This window comes from Bombina bombina, chromosome 2 (genome assembly GCF_027579735.1).
Source record: "Bombina bombina isolate aBomBom1 chromosome 2, aBomBom1.pri, whole genome shotgun sequence".
NCBI classification, from domain to species: domain Eukaryota; kingdom Metazoa; phylum Chordata; class Amphibia; order Anura; family Bombinatoridae; genus Bombina; species Bombina bombina.
In genome coordinates, this window is record NC_069500.1 from 366,053,908 (window position 1) to 366,063,764 (window position 9,857).

Sequence of the window (9,857 nt, forward strand, 5' to 3'; positions counted from 1 at the left end):
ATATGCAGAACCTGAGGACGGAGAGCTTCAGTCTGTGGGTGACGTCTCTGAATCGGGGAGACCTGATTCAGAGATTTCTAATTTTAAATTTAAGCTTGAGAACCTCTGTGTATTGCTTGGGGAGGTATTAGCTGCTCTGAATGACTGTGACACAATTGCAGTGCCAGAGAAATTGTGTAGGCTGGATAAATACTATGCAGTGCCGGTGAGTACTGATGTTTTTCCAATACCTAAAAGGCTTACAGAAATTATTAGTAAGGAGTGGGATAGGCCCGGTGTGCCCTTTTCCCCACCTCCTATATTTAGAATTTTTTTTTCCAATAGATGCCACTACACGGGACTTATGGCAGACTGTCCCTAAGGTGGAGGGAGCAGTTTCTACTTTAGCAAAGCGTACCACTATCCTGGTTGAGGACAGTTGTGCTTTTTCAGATCCAATGGATAAAAAATTAGAGGGTTACCTTAAGAAAATGTTTATTCAACAAGGTTTTATTTTACAGTCTCTTGCATGCATTGCGCCTGTTACTGCTGCGGCGGCATTCTGGTTTGAGGCCCTGGAAGAGGCCATCCATACAGCTCCATTGACTGAAATTGTTGACAAGCTTAGAACTCTTAAGCTAGCTAACTCATTTGTTTCTGATGCCATTGTTCATGTGACTAAACAAACGGCTAAGAATTCCGGATTCGCCATCCAGGCGCGTAGGGCGCTATGGCTCAAATCCTGGTCAGCTGATGTGACTTCAAAGTCTAAATTACTCAACATTCCTTTCAAGGGGCAGACCTTATTTGGGCCTGGTTTGAAAGAAATTATTGCTGACATTACTGGAGGTAAGGGTCATACCCTTCCTCAGGACAGGGCCAAATCAAAGGCCAAACAGTCTAATTTTCGTGCCTTTCGAAATTTCAAGGCAGGTGCAGCATCAACTTCCTCTGCTTCAAAACAAGAGGGAACTTTTGCTCAATCCAAGCAGGCCTGGAAACCTAACCAGTCCTGGAACAAGAGCAAGCAGGCCAGAAAGCCTGCTGCTGCCTCTAAGACAGCATGAAGGAGCGGCCCCCTATCCGACAACGGATCTAGTAGGGGGCAGACTCTCTCTTCGCCCAGACGTGGGCAAGAGATGTTCAGGATCCCTGTTCGTTGGAGATCATATCTCAGGGATATCTTCTGGACTTCAAAGCTTCTCCTCCACAAGAGAGATTTCACCTTTCAAGATTATCTGCAAACCAGATAAAGAGAGAGGCATTCCTAAGCTGCGTACAAGATCTCCTTGTAATGGGAATGATCCATCCAGTGGATTTATTCAAATCTGTTTGTGGTTCCCAAAAAAGAGGGAACCTTCAGACCAATTTTGGATTTAAAGATCCTAAACAAATTCCTCAGAGTTCCGTCATTCAAGATGGAAACTATTCGAACCATTTTACCCATGATCCAAGAGGGTCAGTACATGACCACAGTGGACTTAAAGGATGCCTACCTTCACATTCCGATTCACAAGAATCACCATCAGTTCCTGAGGTTTGCCTTTCTAGACGGGCATTACCAATTTGTAGCTCTTCCATTCGGGTTGGCTACAGCCCCAAGAATTTTTACAAAGGTTCTGGGCTCACTTCTGGCGGTCCTAAGACCGCGAGGCATAGAGGTGGCTCCTTACCTGGACGATATCCTGATACGGGCGTCAAGCTTTCAAATTGCCAAATCTCATAGAGATAGTTCTGGCATTCCTGAGGTCGCATGGGTGGAAAGTGAACGAAGAAAAGAGTTCTCTATCTCCTCTCACAAGGGTTTCCTTACTAGGGACTCTAATAGATTCTGTAGAAATGAAAATTTACCTGACGGAGTCCAGGTTATCAAAACTTCTAAATGCTTGCCGTGTTCTTCACTCCATTCCGCGCCCCACGGTGGCTCAGTGCATGGAAGTAATCGGCTTAATGGTAGCGGCGATGGACATAGTGCCATTCGCTCGCCTGCATCTCAGATTGCTGCAATTATGCATGCTCAGTCAGTGGAATGGGGATTACACAGATTTGTCCCCTCTACTAAATCTGGATCAGGAAACCTGAGATTCTCTTCTCTGCTGGTTATCTCGGGCCCATCTGTCCAAGGGTATGACCTTTCGCAGACCAGATTGGACAATTGTAACAACAGATGCCAGCCTTCTAGGTTGGGGTGCAGTCTGGAACTCCCTGAAGGCTCAGGGTTCATGGACTCAGGAGGAGAAACTCCTCCCAATAAATATTCTGGAGTTAAGAGCAATATTCAATGCTCTTCTGGCTTGGCCTCGGCTAGCAACACTGAGGTTCATCAGATTTCAGTCGGACAACATCACGACTGTGGCTTACATCAACCATCAAGGGGGAAGCAGGAGTTCCCTAGCGATGTCAGAAGTCTCCAAGATAATTCGCTGGGTAGAGACTCACTCTTGCCACCTGTCAGCGATCCATATCCCAGGTGTAGAGAACTGGGAGGCGGATTTTCTAAGTCGTCAGACTTTTTTTCCGGGGGAATGGGAACTCCATCCGGAGGTGTTTGCTCAATTGGTTCTCCGTTGGGGCAAACCAGAATTGGATCTCACGGCGTCTCGCCAGAATGCCAAGCTTCCTTGTTACGGATCCAGGGACCCAGAAGCGGCACTGATAGATGCTCTAGCAGCGCCTTGGTTCTTCAACCTGGCTTATGTGTTTCCACCGTTTCCTCTGCTCCCTCGTCTGATTGCCAAAATCAAACAGGAAAGAGCATCAGTGATATTGATAGCGCCTGCGTGGCCACGCAGGACCTGGTATGCAGACCTAGTGGACATGTCATCCTTTCCACCATGGACTGTGCCTCTAAGACAGGACCTTCTAATACAAGGTCCTTTCAATCATCCGAATCTACTTTCTCTGAGACTGACTGCATGGAGATTGAACGCTTGATCCTATCAAAGCGTGGCTTCTCCGAGTCAGTAATTGATACCTTAATACAGGCACGAAAGCCTGTCACCAGGAAAATTTACCACAAGATATGGCGTAAATATCTTCATTGGTTGGTGTGAATCCAAGAATTACTCATGGAGTAGGGTTAGGATTCCTAGGATATTGTCCTTCCTCCAAGAGGGTTTGGACAAAGGATTATCAGCTAGTTCTTTAAAGGGACAGATTTCTGCTCTGTCTATTCTTTTACACAAGCGTCTGGCAGAAGTTCCAGACGTTCAGGCATTTTGTCAGGCTTTAGTTAGAATTAAGCCTGTGTTTAAACCTGTTGCTCCTCCATGGAGCTTAAACTTAGTTCTTAAGGTTCTTCAAGGGGTTCCGTTTGAACCCCTTCATTCTATTGATATCAAACTTCTATCATGGAAAGTTCTTTTTCTGATGGCTATTTCCTCGGCTCGAAGAGTCTCAGAGTTATCTGCCTTACATTGTGATTCTCCTTATCTGATCTTTCATTCAGATAAAGTTGTTCTGCGTACAAAACCTGGGTTTTTACCTAAGGTGGTTTATAACAAGAATATCAATCAAGAGATTGTTGTTCCATCATTATGTCCTAATCCTTCAAAGAAGGAACGTCTTTTGCATAATCTAGACGTAGTCCGTGCCTTGAAGTTTTACTTACAGGCTACTAAAGATTTTCGACAAACATCTAACCTGTTTTTTGTTTACTCTGGACAGAGGAGAGGTCAGAAGGCCTCGGCAACCTCTCTTTCTTTTTGGCTTCGGAGTATAATCCGTTTAGCCTATGAGACTGCTGGACAGCAGCCTCCTGAAAGGATTACAGCTCATTCTACTAGAGCTGTGGCTTCCACCTGGGCCTTTAAAAATGAGGCCTCTGTTGAACAGATTTGCAAGGCTGCGACTTGGTCTTCCCTTCATACTTTTTTCCAAATTTTACAAATTTGATACTTTTGCTTCTTCGGAGGCTGTTTTTGGGAGACAGGTTCTACAGGCAGTGGTTCCTTCCGTTTAAGTTCCTGCCTTGTCCCTCCCTTCATCCGTGTACTTTAGCTTTGGTATTGGTATCCCACAAGTAATGGATGATCCGTGGACTGGATACACTTAACAAGAGAAAACATAATTTATGCTTACCTGATAAATGTATTTCTCTTGTAGTGTATCCAGTCCACGGCCCGCCCTGTCCTTTTCAGGCAGGTCTAAAGTTTAATTAAACTACAGTCACCACTGCACCCTGTGGTTTCTCCTTTCTCGGCTTGTTTCGGTCGAATGACTGGATATGGCAGTGAGGGGAGGAGCTATATAGCAGCTCTGCTGTGGGTGATCCTCTTGCAACTTCCTGTTGGGAAGGAGAATATCCCACAAGTAATGGATGATCAGTGGACTGGATACACTACAAGAGAAATAAATTTATCAGGTAAGCATAATTTTTTTTTTTTTTTTTTAATTTTTTTTTCCTCCTTCAGTGTCCTCTAGAGCTTGGATATTCCTTCCCACAAGTAATGAATGAAGCAGTGGACTTTCCTCCCATTAAGATGGAAACCCTACATTTTATGCTTACCTGATAATTTTCATTTCCATCTGTGAGAGAGTCCACTTTCTCCGGGGGGCGGGCCTGAATTTAATATTTTCTGGCACCATTTATACCCTAATATTTCTCCTACTGTTCTTTGTTCCTTGGCAGAATGACTGGGGGGATTAGGGGAGTGGGGGAGGTATTTAAGCCTTTGGCTGGGATGTTTTTGCCTCCTCCTGGTGGCCAGGTTCTTAATTCTCACAAGTAATGAATGAAGCAGTGGACTCTCCTCCCACAGATGGAAATTAAATGATCAAGTAAGCATAATTTTTGTTTCTCTAGGTCTCCTAATGCACTGTATATAGTAAAACACTGACCTCTAATGTTTTGACACTGTATTGTGACTCCAGTAAGGAAAAAAATATGAGTGAATAGTAACACAAATAATTTAACTCTCCGTGACTGAATCATCTAAAGTGAAAACTATCTCTTAGAATCAGCAGTATTTACATTTTCAGTATGTGGCAACATGGAAAATCGGCTATCTAAAATTACAAAATAAAGGAATGATTTATAAAATATTCATTGGGAAGAGGAGGATAATTGTGTGGGTTTTTTTTTTTTTGTTTTTAACCTTTTGAGTGCTAATGACGGCTCTGAGCCGTCAGTTTCCCACTCTGCTAGTAACAGAGTGGCACCAGTCTCCCACCTTGAGGGAGATCTGGGGGCTCCCACCCGCTCCTACCCCGGCGATTGTGCCTGTATAGTGGCAGGCATCGCCGGGGCTTCCCGTTATGCGTAGTGACGTCACGCAATAACGTGATGACGTCACCACAAATTTATTCTTAACAATGTTAAGTATAGGAGCAGGGGGCATGCTGCTTAGAAACCTGTATCTCGGACATCTAAGCAGCTACAGACCCCCAAGACCCACCAACAGTGGGTCAAAAAATAAAAAACCTTAAAAAATCTTAGCACCCAGGTGGGAAAGTGCTTATCACTCAAAGGGTTAAAGGGACATTCTAAATAATTTTGCATTTGATTTGTCCTTTTACGAATAGCGTATTTAAAGGACCACTAAATACAGTAGAATTGCATATATAGACAATGCAACTTACTCTGAGTTTCAAATCAGCAGTAGATTTTTATTTTTCTGTTATATTTATCTCCCCCCCCCCAATTTGCTGGCCCCCTGTATCATGTGACAGACATAAGCCAATCAAACAAATATACATATACCCTATGACCTTGGGCACATGTTCAGTAGGAGCTGGCGTGTATGTGCGTATCAAAATTTGGTAATAGAAGTAAAAAGTTCAGATTTTAGTATCTCTTTAAACTCCACAAAGTCGTCTTTGCTGGGGTTTAACATACTAGAACATTTTATTTTTCCATTCTCAATGCACATGCCTTGTCACATAGTTTAAAGGGATACAAAGGTCAAAAATGATTCTAGTAAGTTTAGAGGCATACACACGCATCCTGTGATGGCCCATTCACCAGTATTCAAAAACTATGCATGCTTATAGAGGTGGCTATGGTGCGTAATGCTTCTGAATACGTAATAAGTGTCTACTGCTGCTGACCCTCTGAGAAGGTGTGATGTTTGAAAACTGGTGCACAGGCCCCTAACAGAATATGTGCATATGCCTATGGAAACTAACTTATTAGAAGCATTTTTGTTAATGGAAGTATATTGCAAACGTGCTTCTATTTCAAATTGAAATGCACCCCTTTAACTGGTCTGAAATCTCTGTTCCATTAACACTTTTGTAATTTCTTGGCAGTATTGATGCTACAAAAGAAACCAACCGCTTAGGAAGGCTAATAAACCATAGCAAGGCTGGAAACTGTCACACAAAGCTCCACAATATCCACAACTTGCCTCACCTGATACTGATTGCATCTCGGGACATCAATGCAGGAGAGGAATTGCTATATGACTATGGAGACAGGAGCAAGTCTTCCTTAGAAGCACATCCATGGCTTAAAAACTGACTTTAGATGGACACTACAGTTCTACGGTTGCTTTGTGGGCTGCTTCTGTTTTGGTTTTAAATCCCCCTATTTTACATTTAGTATATAAGCAAGTGATGTGGATTTAAATACAAGTTGTCTTAGACTACCAAAACTTTTATATTCAGTTTTTGTATATTATATATTTTTTTGCATAGAGGTGCTTCCAAAGCATGCAATGAAATGATTATATGCAGTTTTTTTAGGAGTGTGTGTGAAAAACAGATAATGTTCCTAATATTTCTTAGATTTGCTGTTGTATTCTTACATGATTGACAGGTACTGATCTGCTGGATGAATTCAGTAATATCTCTTATAAATGAAGGATTATGGTCTTATTGCTGGGCAAGTAAAATCAATGAAAATCTGTTTTTGATGTGTATTGATGCTCTGGTATGTTCTCTATTTGGCTCATACAAGAGTTCAGATATTTTAAAGCATGTTATATCATATTTTTTATATATATATTTTAGCTTTTAACATGTTTCCTTTTAATAGAAAGGAAATAGGGCATGCTGTGACTACAGTATTAGTGGTGTTCTCCCTAGAGATGCTTACTTCCCCAGTGCCCAACTGGCACCAAAAATCCTTAGTCTACCTTTTTTTTATTATGGACAATATGTTAAAAAAAAAAAAAAAAAAAAGTAAAATTTTGCTGAAGTTCAAAATTGAAACTGTCTTGGAATTTAATAGAATAGTATTGGCTAAAAGGGATATGAAACACCAATTTGTTTTGTGATTAAGACAGAAGTAAATTGGAAACCATTTTAAAATGGCATGCTCTATTAGTAAATTTGCTTAGTTTACATTATATCGGTAGGCATCTGGAGCACTACATAGCAGGATGTAGTGCTCTTGCAAAACTGCTGCCATATAGTTATCCAGAAAATGATTTGGCTCATAAGCAATCATCCCTGCTTTTTAACAAGATACCAAGACAACGAAGAGAAATTGAAGATAGTATGATTTTTTTTTAACCAACTTTCTAAATTACTTCTATCTGAATCGTCATAAGAGAAACAATTTGGATTTCATATCCCTTTAAGACAACACAATATTCCTCCCGCCTTATTGGTGAAAATGCTATAGTACCCCTTTTTATTTCACTAGTGTCACCATCTCCTGTTTATCTCAATGGTAAAAAAATGTGTGTGCTTCCATTCAACTGTTTGTATATTTAAACAAAAACTTTTATTATGGTATTCCCGTTTTAGAGGAGTAAAAATGAAGTTTTCCTGAACTTGGTACATATGATTTAGGAAGAACAAATTCATATTTAGCTTCTTGGTGCACATACAATTATGGTTACAGGAACTGAGGACCTGTCATTTGTTTAAATTAATCTTGGGTCATGCCCAGTGTCTAAGTAACCTCTTTGTATATTTACAGTTTAATCTGCATTGTGTTCCTTAAAGGAACATAATACTCATATGCTAAATCACTTGAAACTGATGCAGTATAACTGTAAAAAGCTGACAGGAAAATATCACCTGAGCATCTCTATGTAAAAAAGGAAGATGTTTTACCTCACAATCTCCTCAGCTCAGCAGAGTAAGTTCTGTGTAAAAAGTTATACTCGGCTGTTCCCAGCTGCAGGTAGCAAAAAAATAATAATGAAGAAATGAACTGCAACCAATCAGCATCAGCAGTGCTGAGGTCATGAACTCTTACTGTGATCTCATGAGATTTGACTTAACTCTCATGAGATTTCATAGTAAGCTTCCTTTACCTGATTGGTGAAATAATGAGTGCATGAGGCTCATCCCCCTAGAAATCCTTTACAATGGGATGTGGCTACTGAGGAACTTTTGAGGTAAAATATCTATCTTTTTTTACATAGAGATGTTCAGGTGATATTTTCTAGTCGGCTTTTTACAGCTATACTGCATCACTTTCAAGTGTTTAAACATTTGGGTATTATGGTCCTTTAACATAACTGTACTTATATGATAATTATAGACTTTTTCTGCAGAAATGTTGCCCCTGCTTTATAAAGCCATAAGATTGTTACTGTTATAGTCATTGCTCTAGAATGACCTAATGCAGTGAGTAGAATGTCACATATAAAAAAAAAATACATTGTTTTATATTAAAAGAAAAAAACTGTCAAATAAAAAAATATTTATTGTGAAGTCTGATGTGCAATGATTTTAAAGGGACATAAGTGCGAAATGAAAATCTAATGCAGGGTTTCCTAATTCCAGTGCAATAATTGCTCCTTTCATTCTATTAAGGGATTGAACATAATCAGTTTTTGAGCAACAATACATTCCTGGGAATTAGCTGAACACAACTAGGGTTAGATTCTCAAACTGACTTGTATGGAGGAGCCTCATTTATACAGATTCTAGAATCTCTTTAATATGACAATGCTAGAAATGTGTAACCATAAAGTAACAACCATGAAAACAACTGCCTCATTGAACATTTTAATACCACTTTTTATTTATGCAGTGAATACAGAGTTGCAAAATGTGTATAATTAGTATTATCAGGTATTTTGTAGAGCGCCAACAGATTCTGCAGCGCTATGAACATAGATGGTATACAAAATAACATTTACAGGGGTCAAGTGGGTACAAGGCCCTGCCGAGAGTTGCAATGTTTTAGTTGGCTCTTATGATTGTGAACTACAGACAGCTGGGCTAGTATGCTTACATGCTTATGGGGTTTAAGGGGATAGCAGTGTAGAAAGGAAGGTTAGTGTAGGTTGTATGCATTCCTGAATAGTAGAGTCTTCAGGGAGCGCTTGAAGCTTTCAAAACTAGGGGAGAGTCGTGGAGCGAGGCAGAGTTCCATAAGATGGGAGCCAGTCTGGAAAAATCTTGTAAACTTGAATCTGAGGAGGTAACGAGAGTAGGAGATCATGAGAGAAGGGGTCGGGAGGGAGAGTAACTGGAGACCAGGTTTGAGATGTAGGGGGAGCAGTGCAGTTGAGGGCTTTGTGTGTCGGTGAGAATTATGTGTTTAATCCTGGAGGCAAGAGGAAGCCAGTGAAGAGATTGGCAGAGGTGCAGCAGATAAAGAGCAACGTGTAAGGAAGATGAGCCTGGCAGAGGCGTTCATTATGGATTGTAAAGGAGCTAGAGAGATGAGAGGATTGCGTTGCAGTAGTTGAGGCGGGAAAGGATATGAGTAGATTAAAATCTTAGTTGTCTTGTGTAAGGAAATGTCTAATTCTAGAGATGTGTTTTTTTTTTTTTTAAGGTGGAAGCGGCAGACTTTAGTAAAGGACTGAATGTGAGGAGTAAAAGATCTGTGTCAAGTGTGACCCCAAGTTATCAGGCATATGGGGTTGGGGTAATGATGCAGTTATAGAGAAATGGGGGTGGAGATTTTGAAAGAAGGGGGAAAATAAGGAGCTTCGTTTTTGGGGAGATTTAGCTTGAGGTAGTGAGAG

At 40.8% G+C, this 9,857-nt stretch overlaps 1 protein-coding gene across 2 annotated transcripts in view; it reads left to right on the forward strand.

Moving 5' to 3' along the window:
* KMT5A (lysine methyltransferase 5A) overlaps window positions 1–8,589 on the forward strand; it is a 54,097-nt gene extending 45,508 nt beyond the window's left edge. For both annotated transcript variants that reach the window (XM_053701800.1, XM_053701801.1), the window contains exon 8: window positions 6,229–8,589. In XM_053701800.1, coding sequence (XP_053557775.1) covers window positions 6,229–6,439 — 211 coding nt within the window. In that variant the 3' untranslated portion in view covers window positions 6,440–8,589. The remainder of the gene's footprint in view (window positions 1–6,228) is intronic.
* Window positions 8,590–9,857: the final 1,268 nt, after the last annotated feature.